This window comes from Aegilops tauschii, chromosome 5 (assembly GCF_002575655.3).
Source record: "Aegilops tauschii subsp. strangulata cultivar AL8/78 chromosome 5, Aet v6.0, whole genome shotgun sequence".
NCBI lineage: Eukaryota > Viridiplantae > Streptophyta > Magnoliopsida > Poales > Poaceae > Aegilops > Aegilops tauschii.
Genome location: NC_053039.3, coordinates 293,095,948 through 293,118,968, shown reverse-complemented (window position 1 = coordinate 293,118,968; position 23,021 = coordinate 293,095,948). Strand labels below are relative to the sequence as shown.

Below are 23,021 nucleotides of genomic sequence, written 5' to 3'. Positions count from 1 at the left end.
GAATACGATCAGCTCCCAATGGTCATTAAAGCAAGGTACCTATGCTTGAGTTGTGCTTTGTAAAGACTCCTTTTGGTCCCTTTAATTTTTCCTGAGAACTCGAACTTTGCGAGAGATAAATTCTTTTTGAACCGGAAAAACCGGATATTGAGAGTTTCAAGGCTTTGTGATAAACAAATTTACCTTGAACCGGATTTTGAACCGGATTTGAGAGCTTCAAAACTTTGTGGCAGATAAATTTCCCTTGAACCGGATCTTAAACCAGATATTTAAGAGCTTCAGTGCCTTGTGGGAGATGTCAAGTCTCTTGAGCCGGATCTAAACCGAAATCCTTCTTTTTAAGCCGGAAATTTTCTAACGGCCTTTAAACCTTTTTACCAATATGGCGGTAGCCTCCGGGACCGGGTTATTTTCCCCTCCAATGACCCGGATTTCTTGAATGCATTGAAATCGACCAATGCTGCCGAGTCATATCATTGTAGCCTCCGAGTCTCAAGACGACTCGAGGAGTTGGCTTTGAGATTCTCCATATTGACCATAGCATAAGGTGTATATCCTTGGTGCTGATAGCGCGATGTGAATCCACAGAAGGTTGAAGTGACTGCGGCGGGTTATAAATGATCCCGTATGAGCCGTGTCAGCAACTCGGCCAATGGATCTGTAACGCCCACGATGCGGCTTTATCTCCCACGTGTCGAGGCACGACTTAGAGGCATAACCGCATTGTGGTTTTGTCGCAAGAAGGGTCATCTTCACACAATCCCATGTAATGAACAAGAATGGGATAAAGAGTTGGCTTACAATCGCCACTTCACACAATACATAAAAACATACATCATTCAGAGATACACACATAGGTCCGACTACAGAACCAAAAGAAAAGAAGACAACCCAACTGCTAGATCCCTGATCGTCCCAACTGGGCTCCACTACTGATCAATAAGAAAAGAAACAACACAACGGACAAGATCTTCATCGAGCTCCCACTTGAGCTCAGTTGCGTCATCTGCACTGGTCCCATCGGCACCTGCAACTGTTTTGGAAGTATCTGTGAGTCACGAGGACTCAGCAATCTCACACCCGCGAGATCAAGACTATTTAAGCTTGAAGGAAAGGATGGGGTAATGAGGTGAAGCTGCAGCAAGCACTAAGCATATATGGTGGCTAACATACGCAAATGAGAGCGAGAAGAGAAGCAACGGAACGGTCGTGAACTAGCAATGATCAAGAAGTGATCCTGAACTCCTACTTACGTCAAACATAACCCAGAAACCGTGTTCACTTCCCGGACTCCGCCGAGAAGAGACCATCACGGCTACACACGTGTTTGATGCGTTTTAATTAAGGTCAAGTGTCAAGTTCTCTACAACCGGACATTAACAAATTCCCATCTGCCACATAACCGCGGGCACGGCTTTCGAAAGATATAACCCTGCAGGGGTGTCCCAACTTAGCCCATCATAAGCTCTCACGGTCAACGAAGGATAAACCTTCTCCCAGGAAGACCCGATCAGTCTCGGAATCCCGGTTTACAAGACATTTCGACAATGGTAAAACAAGACCAGCAAAGCCGCCCGAATGTGCCGACAAATCCCGATAGGAGCTGCACATATCTCGTTCTCAAGGCACACCGGATTGTCCAAGCTTCCGGTAGGCCAGCCCAGAGTTGCCCCTGGTGGCCACCGGCGACTGACGGGTTGGACCTACACTCAGAGGAGCACTGGCCCGGGGGTTTAAAATAAAGATGACCCTTGAGTCTGCAGAACCCAAGGGAAAAAGGCTTAGGTAGGCAAATGGTAAAACCAAGGTTGGGCCTTGCTGGAGGAGTTTTATTCAAAGCGAACTATCGAGGGGGTCCCATAAATCACCCAACCGCGTAAGGAACGCAAAATCAAGGAACATAACACCGGTATGACGGAAACTAGGGCGGCAAGAGTGGAACAAAACACCAGGCATAAGGCCGAGCCTTCCACCCTTTACCAAATATATAGATGCATTAATAATATAAGAAAATATTGTGATATCCCAACATAACCATAATCCTACATGGAGCAATATTCATCTTCACCTGCAACTAGCAACGCTATAAGAGGGGCTGAGCAAAAGCGGTAACATCGCCAAACAACGGTTTGCTAGGAAGGTGACAAAGGTTAGAGGTTCATGGCGATTTGGGAGGCTTGAAGAGCAAGTGAATAGGTAACGCGGCATAGCAATAGAGCGAACAACTAGCAAGCAAAGATAGAAGTGATTTCGAGGGTATGGTCATCTTGCCTGAGATCCCGCAAAGAAGAAGAACGAGTCCATGAAGAAGACAAGCGGACGTAGTCGAACGAATCCTCACAACTCCGGAACGAAACCGAAGCTAACGAGAGAAGCAACCCGGAAAGAAACAAACAACATAGTAAACAACCACCACATACACATGGCATGATGCAAAAACAAATATGATGCATGTCCGGTTTAATGAGGCATGGCATGGCAAAATGCAACAAACAACACTTCAAATTAAGTGGAGCTCAATATGCAACGAGTTGCATATTGACGAAACACCACATCAATTATTTAGTTCTCTCCCGTTTATGGACCCAACAATATTAAATGTTATTAACCATGGTAATAGGTGAGACATAAGTAAACTACACATTTAAGGCAATTTAAATGAGGCCGGAATGACAAACAACAATTTCCGGAAAATCCTCATGTCCATAATTTAGATTCGGTACTGTTCTGCCATAAACGCAATTTTAATGTTGTTAAACTGTAAAATGAAGTGCACCAGGTTAAACTAGACATTTTTCTACCCCATTTACATATATAATTTATTAAAATCCGAGTTACGGTTATTTAGTTATGAAAAAAACATTTTAATATATTATTCGAGCAAATTTAATCAAACAACATTTTAAACAATTTTAACATGGGTGAAAGTGGCATATTATTAAACTACACAAAATTCTAAGCATTTTACATATTTATTTTGTTTTAAACCGATGCACGGTTGTGGAGTTATTAAATGCATGAAGTGCAAGGGGTTTTCTGTAAAACAGTAATTCCCTGGATAAATAGTCAAATTCGTCCAGTGGAAAAAACACAACATGGGCTGAGTTAGCACACCGCTGGGCCAGGGACTGGGCGGTGGCTCACATTGGGCCTGCAGGGACGCGCGGAGCTGGGCTCGCAGGCGAAGGGAGCTGGGCCTGCGCAGCTGTGACCCAGCCAATGCTCGCGGTCAACGGGGACCAGATCGGGCAAAGACTGGCGCTCGAGACGAACTGGAGGGGCGCCGTCCTCGTCAGGAACCGATGAAGACGATGGCGACAGGGACGGCGCCGAGGCAGTGAAGGCGAGCGGATCTGGGCGTTGGGGGTCCATCTCCGGCGATGTTGGCGGCAGCTAGTTCTCCTGGTCAGAGAGAAAACGAGAGGGATGAGAGACAGAGGGGAAGACGAGCAGGAGAAGGACGGGAGGAGGGGGCACGTGACGGCAACGAGGCTGACGAAGAAGCTCCGGCTGGTCGAGGGAGGAGGCGCACGGCTGCTGGGCTTGGGCGCTCGGCCTCCTGTTCGGTTGCTTCGGCCATGAGGACGAGGAGGCGGACACGCAAGGTGGAGCTTGGGCGCGCGAGAGACCCGGCGAGGACGGAGCAAGGCGGCGGCAACGCGGGACTGCGGGGACGGAGAGGGGCGGCGAACCTCCAGATCTGGCCGGAGATGGCAAGGACGAAGGCGACATGGGGTCTCCTCGGGGCTAGGCCTCTCGGGTGGCCGTGCCCGCTTGAGGTCGTCCAGACCTGCTGCTGGTCCGAGGCGAGCTGAGCAGAGGGGCGCCGGCCTTGGCGTGACGGCTACAGCTCCGCGGCTGTGGGCACGGGGACGAGGAGGTGGGAGGCGGTAGGGAGCTCCTCTCCCTGGCTCGCGACGAGGGGAACGGGGAGGTCTGCGTGGGCTGTGGTGGTTGGATGGATCGGGAAGGAGGAGGCTGGTAGGTTGGGGATGGATCCCGAGGGGGATTTTTGGAGTGGCGGCGGCCGAATGGGGATGGGACAAGCCTCCTAACTTTTAGGGTTGGACCTCGAGTATAAATAGCAGGGAATTAGGTTAGGGGCTAGTCCCTCCGATCAAAATCAACGGTCGAGAAAAATAGGCTATGGGCGTCCAACAAAGAAAACGGTGATGTTTTGTAGATGTTAGGGGATGATCCGGACCCAACGGTAACGAAAATCCGGTTCGGGTTCGGGACAAATTTCGGACGCGCGCGAGGGAGCGATGCACTGTGCAAAGAGGGACTCCGGTTTAAGCAAGAGGGAAAACGAAGAACGAGGTTGGTCTCGGAAGGGTCAGCGGAAGCAAGGGGGGGCGCGGCCACTACGGGCGGATGCAAGTTTTATGAAAACAAATGCGGATGATGCAATGAAGAAATGCAACAACAAAATAAATAACAGAGCTGACTCACCAAACAAGGAAGGCAATCGGAGCGTCGGTCTCGGGGCGTCACAGGATCCTTCCAACTGGATGTTTTGAAGTTAACCAAACTGTAGTGGCGGCGACTTGTGCGCCTGCCCATTGAGCCGTCCAGTGCCGACGGCGGCTGATAACACATGACAATTTTCATCCAAGCTGTTGGAAGAAAACCAGGCTTCCCAAGTAGTGACTTGCTCATATTCAATAATTCGCTCATGCAGACCGATGCAGTCCTGGTGTGTCGATGTAGACCAGGCCGTAATAGACGGATGGAAAAGACGACCGCCACATCGAGGCAGCTCAAACAGATGAGCCGGCTGCGGCGCTGTAAACCGGCGCGAGCGAGTCAACCATGTTTGTTTTGACGTAGTGAACAAATGTCCTGATTTGCCCGGGCAACAGATGAGTCGGCCGCGGCGCTGTAAGCCGGCGCGGACGGGCGAGTTAATGCAAACCGGGCCACAGAGGATGGTGACCTTGCACACGTTTATTCTCCGGGCAGTATGACACGGACGAAACCCCGGTGCAGAACGTTGCCATTGCTTGCTCCATACCCTACAATATAACACCTGATTCACAACGAACAATTGTCCTGCATCAAAAAGTATTGCAAGCCAAAGTATTTGTTGTTTTTAAAGAAAGCAATATGTAATATAAAAACATATTGGATGGATTTCACCTGATACGTCAGGTCAGTAGTTATCCACCGCGGAGTTGATGATCACCGCGGCGAGGTTAAAACCAATCACGAGCGAGTCGGCCACAGATATAGACAAATGAGTCGGCTGTGGCTTTGTAAACCGGTGCGGACAAGCAAATTCTCCTCCGCATTGTAAACTGGTGCGGACGCGTGAACCGGCAAGTCAGCCGACGTGTTGATGTAAATTGGGCCGCAAAGGCGGCGGCTGGCACGCGTGTTCGTCGAGCAACATGACACGGCCATCGCTCTTGCAGTGAACCATTGCCCTGCATAAACGATACGCGACATTTAAAGGACAGAGCGGACGCGTGAGTCGGCCGCAGCATTGTAAGCCGCGCAGACAGACGAGTCGACCGCGGGAGCAGATAGATGAGCCGGCCGCGGCGTTGTAAGCCGGTGCGGACGAGCAAGTTGTCCTCCGCGTTGTAAACCGGCGCGGACGCATGAACCGGCGGCGAGGGCGGACGGGCGAGTCGTCCGTGTCGTTGTAAGGTGGTGCAGACGGGCGAGTCGGCCGGCGCGTTGATGTAAACTGGACCGCGATAAGCGTGTCCGTGAAGCTGCGCGGCACAACCAAACATGCCTCCGCGGTGTAATACCACCCCTTTTTCTTTTAATAGCCATCCTGCATAAAAATATTACAGGCCAAAGTAACCGTTGTCGGATGAATTAACATGTACTGATAAAATACATTGGAAAAATAACACCTGGTATTTTTTGCTGGATGAACACGGATGCTGACGCTGGATAATGCATAGTGCTGCTTTTGTTTTGCACTGGCGAGACAAGACATCACCAGCAAGGGCGCCTTGGCAAAGCGGAGATGAGTCTCGGCAGAAGAAACATCGGGAGCGACCGCGCAGGGCATCTCAAGGCGGAAACTAGGCGAAGGAGGCCCGTGACCCGGCTTGTAGCAGAGACTCCACCGGGTGGTGGCTCTAACTGGCAGCGACCGGCTCAGACCAGAGAAACAGGTGACTACAACTCATCTGACAGATCGCTTCCTTTCCTCTGTTTTTTTACAATATGTACGGATACATACTCCTTATATGACTAGCACGCCTCACATGATGATCCCTGGCCACTCGGATTTAGCTTCCACGTAGCACACTAGCAATTGACTCCTGGCTTTTTCCTTAGATCCATATTTGAATCAGAGTAGTATTCATCTTTGATTGAGCTGTTACACCCGTCCGAGTCTGCCTTGGTCTGAAACAACTACCAACTCTTTTTCTTCAATAGTATTTTCCTTAATACATCTGGAAGTTCAACAAAAGCTGCGGCAGCTTTTAGTCAGATGTGACCCTGATCAATTTTGTCCACCTTAGAGTTGCAAGATCAATGCTCCTTTTTTTTTATTGTCTTCATGTACAGACTGGGATAATTGTAATCTTTGACTGATGTTTGATCTCTCCACCATGAGCTGACTTTATCATGGGGCTGTAGTAGCCGGTCGTGTGAACCCACGAAGCTGAACGCAGTGTTGCCCTGTTTTGTCTTCCTCGGATTGCAAATTGCGGAGATTTGAATTTTCCTGAGTTGAGCAGATCGTCTCCCCTTCTATATATAGGTCATATGGTATATTTTTTTTTCGAGTCGACTGCATCCATGCAGGGCTGATAGCACCAAACTTTTTAATCAACTGGTGAACTCGTAGCCGATGTAGATCCTTCTGCGCCGGCTCTTTTTCATCTGGAATTTTACGAGCTTCTCGAACCCTAGAAGAGATCCCTCCAAGAAATCAACACCACCGTGCGACAGCCCCATGGTGGGCGCCAACTGTCGTGGAATTAACACGTCAGATGTCCTTAGTGTCAGGACTTAGTCGCGAGGACAACGCATCTATGTGGTAGCTTGAGAGGGGTTGAGCGGAATCGAGAAACGCAACACAAGACGAGGATTTAGACAGCTTCGGGCCCCGGGAAACATCATCCGGCAACAACCCTACATGCTGTTTGAAGCTAGGTCTCATTATGATCATGTGAGAGTCGCCGGGAACCGGCTCTCAGCGTTTTGCCCTAGAGATTGTTTCTTGTCTTGTCCCTCTTTGGGGAGCCCTGCCCCTCCTTATATAAGTTAGAGGGGCGGGTTACATGTGGAGTCCTGGTAGGACTAGGACTAGTCTATCTTCTCTTACAAGTTAATTACAAGTCCGGGTCTTGTTTCCTTGTAAAGGAAATATTCGTCATCCCTTTCCTCTTAATCCGGCCCATCATAACATGAGCCGGCCTTCTGGGCTTTGAGCCTTGTTGTCCATCTGACCTGCCCGCCAGGTTACTAATGAGTCGCCAAGATCGGGTAGGTTATCTGTGAATCGCCAAGCTTCGGGCGGGTCACCAGTGAGTCGCCAATTCCGGCCGGGTCATACCGCGGGATATATCCCCGACACCTCCCGATCAACAGGATCCCATTTCGACCGTAGGAGGTCCGTTTCCTTTGTTTTGCGGTACGCTAGACCCCTCCCGATGAGCAGGATCCCGTTTCGACTATGGCCGGTCGAACACAAGGCCGTTTCCTCCGTTCTGCGGTACGCCAGGCCTCGTTTCCATCGGTTGTTCCGTACAAGCCGGTTGGCTCCCGATGAACAGCACGCGTTCCGTTGCCTCCCGATGAACACGACGCATTTCGTTGCCTCCCCATGAACACGAGGACGACACAGTTTCTCCGTTCCGACCCAGCCATGTACACGAGCCCTGGCCATACGTATGCGCGAGTAGGCGTTCGAGACCCCGCCCGTATGTACGTATGTGGCCGTATTTACTTTCTTGCACCCTGGCCATTGTACGTACGTGTACATGCTACGTGCGCGCCTCTACTACTACACGTGCCCTTCCTTACACGGCCATGGTTCATCGCTGCAGCCCGCAGACTGACCAATCATATGTACGTACACGTTCGCGACCAAAATGACAACGCTACGTACGCTTCGACCAGGTGGGTCCCGACTGTCAGGCACTTCCTTGCGTGCGAAGATGTAGCTGGTGGGTCCCAGCAGTCAGGGGGCGAATCTTTTTTTTGCCCATAATATGGACGCACTTCCTTGCGTGCGAAGATGTAGCTGGTGGGTCCCAGCAATCAAGGGGAAACGTTTTTATCGTGAAATACAGTGGCCCATCTGGTGGGTCCCTGCTGTCAGGTGGAGGAATCATTATTTTCCGCATAATAAGGAGGCACTTCCTTGCTGCGGCCGTGGACCCAGCTATCAGCCTCTCCACATACAGTACTCTTCCGATGGAAGTCGTTCCTTGACCACGTTGACCACGCCGCGGCGAGAGCACCAGAGCGGTGGACGACGACAAGGCCTAGGAAGGGGACGACGCGGAGCCGGGGGAAGACGCAACAGTGGAAGCCCACGCGGAGAGGAGTACGAGGGTTCACTTGTTCGGCTACGGTGTGAGCCTGCCGTCGCTATAGGGCCTGGCTAGCGGTGGGAGTAGTAGGGGGCGGTGAGGCCTCAACGGCAGCACAACCGGCCACTGGAGGCAGGAGCAAGCGGTCTCGCTGATGCTGGTTTGGCCGGCTGGTGCAAGAAGAGCAACAATTGAAGAAACAACAAGACCGTTCGATTCAAATCCAACGGTCACTGCTGCTAGAATCTTTTGTTGACTAAGTTGAAAAAGCCCTGCGTACGCGTCAACTTAGTAGGCCCACAGGTCAGCCTCCGAACCGGTGTGCCCCAGATGTCAGTGGGAGGAATCATTTTTTTCGCGTAATAAGGAGGCAGTTGATTGCGTGCGGCCAGGCCAGCGGAGGGAGTAGGGTGGGCCGATGAAGCCTGCGCGGCATGACAGCGGGCCACAAGAGGAGGGAGCAGGCAGTCCCGCCGGCGCTGGTTTAGGCAGCTGGAGCAGGAAGATCAGAGATTGAAGAAGCACGTCGGCCGTTGGATGGACAGCCAACAGTCACTGCTGCTAGAATCGTGTGTTGACTGACAAAGCCTTGCGTAAACAGGCCAGCCTCAAAATTTGTGGCGTGTACAGCCCATTTGCTATTATTTTTTATAATTTTTACTCATTTTCTAATTCATATGGAATTTATTGCAGCCCATTTTTCATTTTTAGAATTGCTGCCCATTTTCTGGTCAGTACCAGGGTTAAAAAATTGAACTAAAAATGTGCGAAATTTTGAAAATTCGCAATTTTTTCTGGGGAACAAAATATTCTTAATCCAAAAATTATTAGCCATACTAAAACAAATTTAAAAATAAATTAGTACTATGTCATGTTAAAATCTAATGAAATATAAAATATTAGTGAAAAACAAAAACAAAAAAAAGAAACTAATTTTCCCATTTACTTTTAACAGATACTGACCAAACTCTTTGGCCAGGCCGGAATGCATCCCTCCTCGTCTTGAAAGATTTGTAGCCTAGTAAGTCGGAGAAAACAAATAGGCCTAGCTTGGGTATTCTTCAAAAAGAAATAGTGGCCTACCTATTTCCCCAAAGATAGAACTAGTGGGCTGGTCATGTTGTTAGACGGGCCACAGAGACCGCACAACCCAGTTTATAGCCTGCTCCTCCGAACAAATCCTCAAAAAAAAATTGTGCAATTCTATCGTTAATTGACTATACGTTGAAAATGATGTGGGTCCCAGATATCAGCAGGGTGGATTAGAGTAAAAAAACGATGGGTGCATCTTAGTAGAAAAAGAGGCGCTTTGCTTGTGTTCCGGAGTGGACCTGGTGGGTCCGTACTGTCGTACTCACATCTACAGTCCTCTCCCAATTCACTATGTTGATAGAGTCGGACGGCGGCGCCGCGGCGAGCGCACCAAGGCAGAGGATAAAGTGCTGTCGCCAATGTGCTGGGCTGGGTTGGACATTCTTATTGAAAAATAAAAATGGACCGGAACTATTTACGACGTTGACTACGATTTGCATGGGTCCACTGGTTGCAGGAAGAAAATGGTGGGAGAAAGAAGACTGGTCGCTATCTTTGCCTAAGAATTATATCGACTGAATGTAACGACACTATCATAGGAAATAATATCCTCCTGTTAAATCGTGAATTTAAAGAACTGGTGCATGAGCATTTAGCTTTATTTATTTATTTACTTATTTATGTTTAGGGGACCATGAGCATGTACCTGGGCCGGATTCATGTGAGAGCCTCCCTTCCAGTTAATTATGGGCTCCTATATTGGGCCTTCATCAGTGGGCTGCATGTTATCAACAAGTGGAAAATGTGTTCCATACGAAAAATAGTATGCGCTACATACAGTATGGGGCACTAAAGGATCGAACCATGCAACGACTTCCAAAACATTGTGTTTGTCATTCTAACAACACATTTATTCAACCAACAGACGGAATATACTACTGATTGTACATTGAAAACAGCAGCAGCAGCAACCAGGGCTGGGGGTGCAACAAAAGCAGTAAGTAGGCCAGAAGAGTAAAGATGCAGCTCTCTCTTCCAAACCAAACATCAGCCATCATTACAAAAGGGCTACCAAAAAAGAACAAGTGTATGCATCAAACTAAATAAAGATCCTACTACACCAAGTGTACGCATCTAACTAACTGGCCCAGTTAGACGTTACTATTTATTAAGCTGTGGAGATTGGCTGACGGCTTGAACCAGATGGGTGCCTGACGGGGGAAATTCCAGCCAGCAGGTCGAAGTCTCATACTTGCGATCCTCTCTCCTACTTTGGGCCGCAGAGTGTGGCGGCACATATCAGGGTATGGTGCATGCAGAGACGCATGGTACGCTGTGTACACACAACTTTGCCTGATGAACGAAACCGCGCTGCCATCATGATCCTTGCCATCGGTTATCTCCTGGTTAATCGGATAATTCAGTCCGAGAAACAGAGAGCGTGTACCAAGGCTACTTACCAGCCTCCAGTCAAAAATTCCTGAAGGCCCAGAGAAGCTGGGATCCTGCTCAAAGACCTTGCAGTGACTGTGATTGTATTCCGTGAAACAACACGTCCGGAATCGTTCATCGTCGTCTGATCGAGCCAGGAACCACCTGCAACTGTCATGCCGCTTTTCTTTGGAAGGTTCTGGGATTAGGAAGGGTAGGGACACCAGGCGGCCTACAACATCATATCAAGTTGGAGTCAAATAAAAAAGGGCTCTTAATGTAGTCAATCTTAAGAACAGCATGTTATGAGCATGAATATTTTTTCAGTAGATGTTGACAGTAATATAAGCAAGCCATCATGATATCATAGGAAAGTAACATACTGCTATAACAGCCGTTTGTAGCGATGACTGAAGTAGGCCAGCAATACGTCCAGCCATAGAAGGAGTCGACAACATAATTGAAGCCCATTGTGTTCAATGGCATCAAAGAACCATGGAGGATGTATGATCCTACGATGGACTTGCAAATTTATCCACTTACCGCAGTGACCTGTCAGATAGGCGAGACCGCGGTTGAAGAACGCAATTAGCTTGAAGTCTTCATAATTCGCAGATCTTGTGGGCACTTGGCAGATTACAACCTTGAGCAAATCAAACTTGGTATCATGTTGGCTACTGTAAGATTCCGAGTATTCTGGGCCGCGGTGCCAAAGCACTGTAGTGTTAATCGAAGGAAGGGGAATCAATCACCGGGTGTAGACCTCCACGAGCATCCAGCTGCCGCCACCGTTGACGAGCACCATCCAAGACGTGTTCATGCCGACCCAGTACATACCGTTAATGTAGTTGAGGGTGACGGGGATCGGATCGCAGTCAAGAGGGTTGATGCTCGCCACCCTACGATCGTTATGCTGCGTGACACGCCGTTTCTGAAGATCAGGAGGCATCAGCAAGCAAGGAGCTGGCTTAAAAAGCTCCGGCCTGAGGGCTTTGAGTAAACAGTACAGCCCCGACGAGCATGCGGCGAGCGGCATGGTACTGAGATTGTCCACACGCGAAACAATGAGCTTGATTACCTCTATGGGGAACAAATTCTAGCCACTCTTTCGGCGGACGTTGCTCGGTTCTGCCATTGTTAGTGCTTGGGTTTCGGAAGAGGGGGGAGGCGACTTAGCGGGGATGGAAGATTGGACGATTATGTGCAGACAAGGATGGAGAAGTGAATATGTGCTATGGGAAGTGGACAGGTGATGATGACTACAACACGCCGCTTGACTTACGAGACACATACCAGCAACATAGGGTCATATCGATGCCAGACAACTTGCTTGAGTGATCACAGTACTGGTACTCCCTACAGTACCTACTACTATGCCCTAACTTGCTTGACTAGAGTAGTAGTGGAGTAGGACTCTGCTCTACTACTAGCACCGGAGGATTAGTATATTCTAATCTAAAATAGTTACAAACTTCAATGCCCGAGCATGGAACGACTACGAACCGCCATCGGTGCTAACTCCAATCCCCAGCAAACGTTCGCTGGCAGACATGGCAGTTGCAAACGCCCGCGACGCAGTTATAGTACGTGTGTAAGGGTGGCGGTTTTGTCAAATACTATGGCTTAAAAATAGGCCACCGTCGGATGGAAATCTGACGGTTATGTGGGATTCACCATGATTGAGATCGTGGCGAATAATCGCCAGATATCATTGCTAAAGAAAGGTTTAAACACCCGGGGCTATAACTTGCACCGGCTGACCACTAACAATGATACTAACATAGTTGTAAAATGGTCAAAGACCGTGTCTACGTGGTGTTTGGAATTGTATGAAAAAAACTAGCAAGATGCACGTGCATTGCACGGAACATCAAGATGCATTTTTTTACAAAACACCTGTTGTGATTGACCCATGCAGGAGTAATCCCATGTGTAAAAACTAATGATATCTCAAGAATTTTATCGAAAACATGGTATCTCGACCATTTCATCGAAAAAATGATATCTCGAGAAAGATGATAGATAAGGTGAGGAGGAGTGGGGCGTGGTGGTGACTGGTGGTCGGACTGGGCGGAGGCATGGGGATGGACGGCGCCGGCAGCGGCCACCATGCCAGATTGTTCCAGAGACTTCCTTTTTTAATTGCTCAACTATGAGGTTGTGGGAGATAAGGATGAATGAGGCAAGGCCTTATCTGTAAATGTGGAGAGAGGTGCGGGTATCTTTTGTAAAATTGTCATAGTTTGCTTTCTATCCGTCAGATATAGATCGAACGGTCTATACTATAAGATGGCAGGCACACCATCATCACCAACTCGGTTTTTTCTCTACTCCTACTCCTATTTTACTTGTACTTATCTCTACTCTTATAAAAAACAGAGTTGGTGATGATGGTGTGCCTGCCATCCTGCAATATAGGCCGTCCGATCTATATCTGACGGATAGGAAGGAAACTATGACAATTTTGCAGAAAGATACCCGCACCCCTCATCACATTTGCAGATAACGCCTTCCCTCGTTCATCCTTATCTCCCACAAGATAAACTACTCATATAAATGCATCTTGATGTTTCGTGCAACGCACGGGCATCTTGCTAGTACTCCTATAAAAGACTCAGTTGGTGATGATGGTGTGTCTGCCATCTACCATTTCTGACCATTAGATCTGCATCTAACGGTTGTGATGTAAGTAGTGGCCTTTTGCAATAATTCCCACTTCTCTGCTCCAGTTTACACAAAACCCCTTCGTATCTTGAAACCAACCACATTCCTCCCTTACCTCATCAAAACAGCCCAAAGAATATATTTAGAGTGAAACATAAGATATTTTTAGTGATATGTATATCAAAACTAAACTATTTTCTTTCAAATTTGTGAATATGTATTATTCTACTTTGGGTCCGTTGCAATGGACGGGCTCATTGCTATAAAGCTTTATCTCTTGAATCGCCCGCAACGAACACTTGGTGTACTGGTCCGGGCCGGATCCTTGCAGCGCGATGGCCTGAGTTCGAATTCTGTCCTAAACTGTAGTTTTTTATATATTTTTAATATATACTTCTTTTGCTACTGTACTGGCAGTGGAACCCACAGAGTACTTAGAATACAAGATTAAGGATGGATTCAATTCTTTCTAACTTTCTGTACGAATCTGTAGCTGATAACCCACAAGTATAGGGGATCGCAACAGTTTTCGAGGGTAGAGTATTCAACCCAAATTTATTGATTCGACACAAGGGGAGCCAAAGAATATTCTCAAGTATTAGCAGTTGAGTTGTCAATTCAACCACACCTGGATAACTTAGTATCTGCAGCAAAGTATTTAGTAGCAAAGTAATATGGAAGTAACGGTAACGATAGAAAAAGTAATATTTTTGGGTTTTGTAGTGATTGTAACAGTAACAACGGAAAAGTAAATAAGCAAAGAACAATATGTGAAAAGCTCGTAGGCATTGGATCGGTGATGGAGAATTATGCCGGGTGCGGTTCATCATGTAACAATCATAACATAGGGTGACACAAAACTAGCTCCAATTCATTAATATAATGTAGGCATGTATTCCGAATATAGTCATACGTGCTTATGGAAAAGAACTTGCATGACATCTTTTGTCCTACCCTCCCGTGGCAGTGGGGTCCTAACGGAAACTAAGGGATATTAAGGCCTCCTTTTAATAGAGTACCGGACCAAAGCATTAACACATAGTGAATACACGAACTCATCAAACTATGGTCATCACCGGGAGTGGTCCCGTTTATTGTCACTTCGGGGTTGCCGGATCATAACACATAGTAGGTGACTATAGACTTGCAAGATAGGATCAAGAACTCACATATATTCATGAAAACATAATAGGTTCGGATCTGAATTCATGGCACTCGGGCCCTAGTGACAAGTATTAAGCATAGCTAAGTCATAGCAACATCAATCTCAGAACATAGTGGATACTAGGGATCAAACCCTAACAAAACTAACTCGATTACATGATAAATCTCATCCAACCCATCACCGTCCAGCAAGCCTATGATGGAATTACTCACGCACGGCGGTGAGCATCATGAAATTGGTGATGGAGGATGGTTGATGATGACGACGGAGACGGATTCCCCTCTCCGGAGCCCCGAACGGACTCCAGATCAGCCCTCCCGAGAGGTTTTAGGGCTTGGCGCGGCTCCGTATCGTAAAACGCGATGAATCCTTCTCTCTGATTTTTTTCTCTCCGAACACGAATATATGGAGTTGGGGTTGAGGTCGGTGGAGCAACAGGGGGGCCCACGAGGCAGGGGGCACGCCAAGGGGGGGCAGGCGCGCCCCCACCCTCGTGGACAGGTGGAGGCTCCCCTGACGTGGATTCTTCTTCCAGTATTTTTATTATTTTCCAAAAATAAGTTCCGTGGAGTTTCAGGTCATTCCGAGAACTTTTGTTTCTGCACATAAATAACACCATGGCAATTCTGCTGAAAACAGCGTCAGTCCGGGTTAGTTCCATTCAAATCATGCAAGTTAGAGTCGAAAACAAGGGCAAAAGTGTTTGGAAAAGTAGATACGACGGAGACGTATCAACTCCCCCAAGATTAAACCTTTGCTTGTCCTCAAGCAATTCAGTTGATAAATTGAAAGTGATAAAGAAAAACTTTTACAAACTCTGTTTGCTCTTGTTGTTGTAAATATGTAAAGCCAGCATTCAAGTTTTCAACAAAAATTATGACTAACCACATTCACAATAACTCTTAGGTCTCATGTTTACTCATATCAATGGCATAATCAACTAGCGAGCAATAATAATAAATCTCGGATGACAACACTTTCTCAAAACAATCATAATATGATATAACAGGATGGTATCTCGCTAGCCCTTTCTGAGACCGCAAAACATAAATGCAGAGCACCTTTAAAGATCAAGGACTGACTAGACATTGTAATTCATGGTATAAGAGATCTAGTCATAGTCATACCCAACATAAATTAATAGTAATGAATGCAAATGACAGCAGTGCTCTCCAGCTGGTGCTTTTTAAGAAGAGGGTGATGACTCAACATGAAAGTAAATAGATAGGCCCTTCGCAGAGGGAAGCAGGGATTTGTAGAGGTGCCAGAGCTCGATTTTAAAGCAGAGATAAATAATATTTGCTTAATATGAAATGTCATTTTGATTAATAAATGGATTATTAATAATAGGCCAATTAGCCTACTTATTGGGTTTTTTCTATTGCAAATGGTTGTTGAGAAAACACCATGGGCGATGACCTCAAACAACCCACACTGTTTCTAGGAAGAAAATGTGTTGGATCAATGAACAATCACACATGTCTTCCTCTTGAAAACTGTCCGCGTTAGGCCACCTTGCGCAAACGTTTTCCACATAAAAAGTGTGTGATGGACAGCCTATGCCACACAGTTTCTTCTACGCACCATGCATGATGCATTCAATAACGCAAATGATAAAATTATTAATATCGTCTGCAATGGCAACGCTATCATAGACGATTTGATGGGGAAAATTGTGTGTGATGTACGTGCGAACGGAAATGTTTGTCTGGGATTCATTGTGTGGGATGTACATACGAACGAAAATGTTCTTCTTGGATTGACTGTGTGGGATGTACATACAAACGGAAACGTATTCCTTGGATTGACTGTGTGGGATGTACATACGAAGGGAAACATTTCTCCGGGATTCACTGTGTGGGATGTACGTACGAACGAAAACGATTGTGCCTGTATAATTGTATGCAATGGCTAGCCCGATCACGCACGAGCTCATTTTGCACAACGTGTGTGGCCGGAGGGCCTATCCCTGACGGTTTATGGGCCGTGTGGGAAGGACCCCCCTATCTCCCACACTAGCAAGGCGACGGTTTAAAATGCCGTCACAGAAAGGGGTTAAAAACCGTTTGTATATAAGCTCGTTGTACCAGTGTATGTTAAGGCCAATCCGCACCTCGTGGCCGAGGAGCATGATTTTTGGGCCAATAAGGAGAAGGAGCAGAAGAAGAAGGAGGACGTAGAGATGGATGCCAGAATATCAGCGGAGGTCGACCAGCTTTTTGATGAGCTCGATGAGAAGGGCTACTTTATGGACGATGATGGGGAGGTGGTGCAGCCAGCTACCCACACTAACGGTGAGGCAGACCCCTCTGGCGGATGTCTAGAGGTGGTTGACCTTGTCTCCGAGGACGAGCATGAGGACTAGCTTGACACATACCCAGATGATGTTGATCTATTAGAGTAGTATATATGTCCTAGTAGCGGTTGTCTATCCTAGTATTGTGGATATATCTAATGTTGACCCAACTGTTGTCTATCCTAGCACTACATAATTATGTCTTAGTATTCAATGTAGTCATTTAATTTTGCTGTAGTACTGATGATATATGTATGGAAAGGGTTATGGTTTATGTTGAAATGGTCTCGAGTCATTAAAGGCGTGCCTTCTATGCTAAAGGTTGACTTTCAGTTTGATGGGGCTCCCTGTTTGATAGATCGATGTTCTTGTGGGAAGGGTCTCGACTGCTATCTTGGGGGTCACATTCTCTTCTTCTCCTTGTGCTAGACCTTTTGGTAATGCACTAGTGGAAGGAGGAGAAGCTACCATCACTGACGGTCGAAATATCAATGAGAGAGTGCCCACCATATACACCACTACTTGAGGGATGAGAGTTGGGAGACTCGGAGGGCTGAAAGTCAACCAACAAGCTAGAATAGTGATATGTGTGTTGACATCCTTGAATTCAACACACATATCCTTGTAGTTTGTGATGACATCCTAGAATTCCATATATACTTATGTTATTTTTTCATTGTGTGGTAGAAGGTGATAGCATCGTTCTCGAGGTTATGGCTTCCACCGACGACGCAACTTCCTCTAGGGTCAACTCCACAGTCAAGGAGTCACGCGCTAGTGAGGACCACTTGGCGGAGATCCTTAAGGAGAACCCGCATCTCATCCTTATTAAGTTTTTTGAGGATTTGTCCAAGAAGGAAGTGATACGTCTCCAACGTATCTATAATTTTTTATTGTTCCATGCTATTATATTATCTGTTTCGGATGTTTTATATGCATTAATATGCTATTTCATATTATTTTTGGGACTAACCTATTAACATAGAGCCCAGTGCCAGTTTATGTTTTTCCTTGTTTTAGAGTTTCGCAGAAAAGGAATATCAAACGGAGTCCAAACGGAATGAAACTTTCGCGATGATTTTTCTTGGACCAGAAGACATCTAGAGGACTTGCGTGCATGTCAAAGAAGCCACAAGGCGGCCACAAGGATGGAGGGCGCGCCCCCACCCTTGTGGGCCTCTCGTGATTCCACCGACCTATTTCTTCCGCCTATATATTCTCATATATCCCAAAACCATCAGAGGGAGCCACGAAAACACTTCTCCACCGCCGCAACCTTCTGTACCCATGAGATCCCATCTAGGGGCCTTTCTGGCATCCTGCCGGAGGGGGATTTGATCACGGAGGGCTTCTACATCAACACCATTGCCCTTCCGATGAAGCGTGAGTAGTTTACCACAGACCTACGGGTCCATAGCTAGTAGCTAGATGGCTTCATCTCTCTCTTTGATTCTCAATACCATGTTCTCCTCGATATTCTTGGAGATCTATTCGATATAATACTTTTTTGCGGTGTGTTTGCCGAGATCCAATGAATTGTGGATTTATGATCAGCTTATCTATGAATATTATTTGAATCTCCTCTGAATTCTTATATGCATGATTTGATATCTTTGCAAGTCTCTTCGAACTATCGATTTGGTTTGGCCAACTAGATTGGTTTTTCTTGCAATGGGAGAAGTGCTTAGCTTTGGGTTCAATCTTGCGGTGTCCTTTCCGAGTGACAGTAGGGGCAGCAAGGCACATATTGTATTGTTGCCATCGAGGATAAAAAGATGGGGTTTACATCATATTTCTTGAGTTTATTCCTCAACATTATGTCATCTTACTTAATGTGTTACTCTGTTCTTCATGAACTTAATACTCTAGATGCAAGCAGGAGTCTGTCGATGTGTGGAGTAATAGTAGTAGATGCAGGCAGGAGTCGGTCTACTTGATACGGACATGATGCCTATATTCATGATCATTGCCTTAGATATCGTCATAACTTTGCGCTTTTCTATCAATTGCTCGGCAGTAATTTGTTCACCCACCGTAATATTTTCTATCTTGAGAGAAGCCTCTAGTGAAACCTATGTCCCCTGGGTCTATTTTCCATCATATAAGTTTCCGATCTACAATCTTAGTTTCCTATTTACTTCCTTCGCAATCTTTTACTTTCCGATCTATAAACCAAAAATACCAAAAATATTTACTTTACCATTTATCTATCTCTATCAGATCTCACTTTGCAAATAACCGTGAAGGGATTGACAACCCCTTTATCGCGTTGGGTGCAAGTTGGTGTTTGTTTGTGCATGTATTCGGTGACTTGTGCGTTGTCTCCTACTGGATTGATACCTTGGTTCTCAAAACTGAGGGAAATACTCACTCTACTTTGCTGCATCACCCTTTCCTCTTCAAGGGAAAAACCAACGCAAGCTCAAGAAGTAGCAGGAAGCACCACCTAAGGAGAGTGTCGACCCTTTGCCACTGGTTCTACCGACCGCCATTCCCGACGACGCTTGCTCCTCCACTGATGGGGAGATCCCCACCTCCTCCGACTCCATGCTTACTGGCTTCATAGACTACCAGTCTGATTAGACTTCCATTTTAAGAGTAGCCTTGTTAGATAGTTTGATGCTGATGTCTACTCAGAGTATAACTTGTGATGTTGCTTTTGGGTATATGAATCATCAATGCTTATGTTGGATATGTTACTTGTGCTCTTCTAAACTTCTGTTGCTTCTCATGTTTTGCTTGTTCAAATCATATTCTTCTATTGGTAGATGAGGTGGCATGCGGTGTGTAGAGGGAGGTCTCCTGGAGTGTACGATTCGTGGGAGGAATGTCGTGAACAGGTGAAAGGTTACAATAATAGCTCCTATAAAGGGTTTTCAACTAGGCAGCAGGCAGAGGATCATTACTCCCAGTTCCTGCTTAGAGCGAGGTTTCCTGGAGTGTATGATTCGTGGGAGGATCATTGCTCCCGTTCCTGCCCAGAGCGAAGCGCGATGATGGAGTAGGCAAGGGTGTAGGTCATGGTTTGATGGCCTGAAGAACCTGATAATCTTCGTCTAGTTCGTCGTAATTTTGGTGTTGATGATATCTTGTGCACGTTTAGTATATGTTGGGGCAAATGTACTTCTTTTCTACTGCTGTCCCACTTTGTTATTCTTTTTCTATAACTGATGAAATATTTTTCGTGATGATTTTGTAGATGCTTTAATAAAATATGAATGATGGAGCTCATGGGTGCGAACTTGATGGACTTACATGCTATGTTCATACCGGTGGAGCTCATGGAGCTTATGTTACCTATTGCCTATTATGCAACTATGTTACATATTATGCACTCGTGAACTTGCTTTTGGCTCCGAATTTGTTGGATATGTATGCACTTGATGGAGATATCTATGCATGTATGAACTTGATGTATAGTATCTATATATTGTTGGATATGTATTCATGTTTTGAACTTGATGGAGATATCTATGCATGTGGGAACTTGATGAATCTGTATATTGTTGGATATTTTTGTTTCAATTGTAGAGCTGTCAAAGGAAGTAAGTAAAAAAAGGCAGTTTGGTCTATACGCCGAGTATTACACTCGGCTTACATACTCTAAGCCGTATAGCCTAGTATAAAACACTCGACTTATATGTTCTAAAAGTACACTCGGCTTATAGTGCAAAAAAGCCCCAGTGCCATAGCTATTGGTTTACCTATAAGCCGCATGTCAACTAGAGACATACTCGACTTAGTTATACATAAGCCGTGTATGCAAGGAGGACACGGCTTATGCAAAAACACGCCTTATATGTACACCGTGTGCTCATGACGGCACATAGCTTATTTTGTACTCGGCTTATAGCCACGGCACGTGGCGTCTCCGTTACTGCAGTCGACCGTGATCTCGCTCTGTTTGCCGTGTGCCAGCACATTATACTCAGCTTAAAAGTAAGCCAAAACCCCAATAAATTGCACTCAGCTTATTGACCCTAAGCCGACCGAATGTAAGTTGTGTGCTTTAGCCGAGTGTAACACTCAGCGAACTGTTCGCCGAGGTTTAAATGCCTTTTGCCGTGTATGAAACATACACGGCTTAAAACGTTTTTCCTGTAGTGGTGTGTTTTGCACTCGGTAGAATACAACATTTATGAGTGTTCAACGAAATACACATGGTAGAAAATTATCCCCGTAGGGATGGGAGCCAGGTCAACTGAAAACCATTTTTTAACACGAAAACCATATTATTGACGTATCAATATCCGTGAAAGTTAAACACGACCATCCATCAATGTATGTGATGGACTGGTCGATGGTCGATAACTTACATGTGCTTTTTTAGGATGATAACTTACATGTGCTGACACGTAGTTTCTTGGCCTCAAGACCAAAATCTTTCGCTATGCACTCGTTAGCCAATTTAATCATCTTCATGTCCAAAGAGTTTCCTGAGAAATGTCCAAAGGGTATGATTGTAGAGGACCACGTACGCCATCTCGGTGATATTGCTAAACCCCCCTCTCTCTAGAATATATGAGTTGGTACCTCCTCTGTCTCATAATATAAGACCATTTTTGGCACTTTCCTTCTCACAATATACGAATTTTTTTTATGATACATTAATTTAAAAAACACTCTTATATTATGGGTTGCAATGCATTGCCCCAGCGGCCAGCGCCAACATATCAGCACTCGATCGTTGAACCCTTATAGTCACGTGCCTATAGCGTTCGGGAATAATAGAGTTGGTTTTACACTCCACCTTTATTGGAAACAGGGGAGCTATTATATAATGCTGATCAAGTTCGGGATCTTATGCTATGTATGTGATGGGATAAATAGTCGCTGCAGATGGAATCACGCGGACAGAGTTGCGGCCATGGATGCATGCATGTGATTTTTTCTAGAAAAGGAGGATGACCCCCGGCCTTTGCATCTGGACGATGCATGCGGTCACTTCATTAATTATTCTCACAAGACCTTACAAAGTCATACAACAGCAAGACTAAAGCCACCGTCTAAGCAACAACTGTTGCTACACCTATCCAATTGATGAAGGGGCGCTGATAGCCTGGGCCTAATACCAAACAGACATCGCAGCCAAACCTAAACATCTAAGCCTAAGGTCCCAAGCAGGACGCCTGCCTGGTATGGGGCACCTACCAGTCCGGCGCACTACTCAACTAGGACGCCTGCCGGGTATGAGGCCGCCGCAGCCACCTGCCACGAGTCCATCTTCAGAGCTGTACTGTTGCATCTACTGTGCCAGGCCTCTCTACCATCGACGCCACTATAACATCCCAAATTTTCAATTTGGAATGTTATACATTAGGTCATCATTGCATATCATATTTTATTGCATTTTGGCTTGATCCTAGAAATTCTACGCAACTCAAGGACCCACGGAGAGAGTTGGGAATTCCGTTATTTTCATATTTGAGTTTTTCTCAAATTTTGAAAAGAGGATCGTTTGATTTTAATTATTTCCTCTTCGATTATTTCTTTTATAAAAATAAAAAGAGAGAGGATAAAATGACTTCCTCAAAATAAAGAAATATTATAGATTTAATATTAAAATCAAATAAGATTTTTATTCGGAGTTTTATCGCTATTTTATTTGAATTAGGAAAAATATGCGTTTTTCAAAATTGCATTAGAGTCCCAAATAAATGTTTACCTTGTCCGGTAGAGTTTTAGAGGACGGGGAAAATTTATTTCAGGATTTTTGGAGTCCGTTTAGTATATCTTTTATTCGTTTATCTGCGCGAAATAATTAAAAAAAAGGAAACCGACCTTGGGCCGTATCCGCCCGGGACTCCGCCGGGGGGGGGGGGGGCTTTATAAGCCGCGAGGCCCAGCCGCCGCCGCAGCCCACCAGCAAACCCTAGCCCCGCCCCGATCCGCCGCCGCCGCCTCGCCACGCCGCCGCCCCGCC

General features: G+C 46.2%; 1 protein-coding gene across 1 annotated transcript in view; it reads right to left on the bottom strand.

The window, feature by feature from the left end:
* Positions 1 to 782: 782 nt before the first annotated feature.
* Positions 783 to 23,021, bottom strand: part of LOC141022779 (uncharacterized) — a 33,351-nt gene continuing 11,112 nt past the window's right edge. The window contains exons 2-4 of the mRNA XM_073499039.1: positions 3,145 to 4,051; positions 2,272 to 2,362; positions 783 to 1,033 (exon numbers count right to left, since the gene is read on the bottom strand). Coding sequence (XP_073355140.1) covers positions 2,338 to 2,362; positions 3,145 to 4,051 — 932 coding nt within the window. The 3' untranslated portion in view covers positions 783 to 1,033; positions 2,272 to 2,337. The remainder of the gene's footprint in view (positions 1,034 to 2,271; positions 2,363 to 3,144; positions 4,052 to 23,021) is intronic.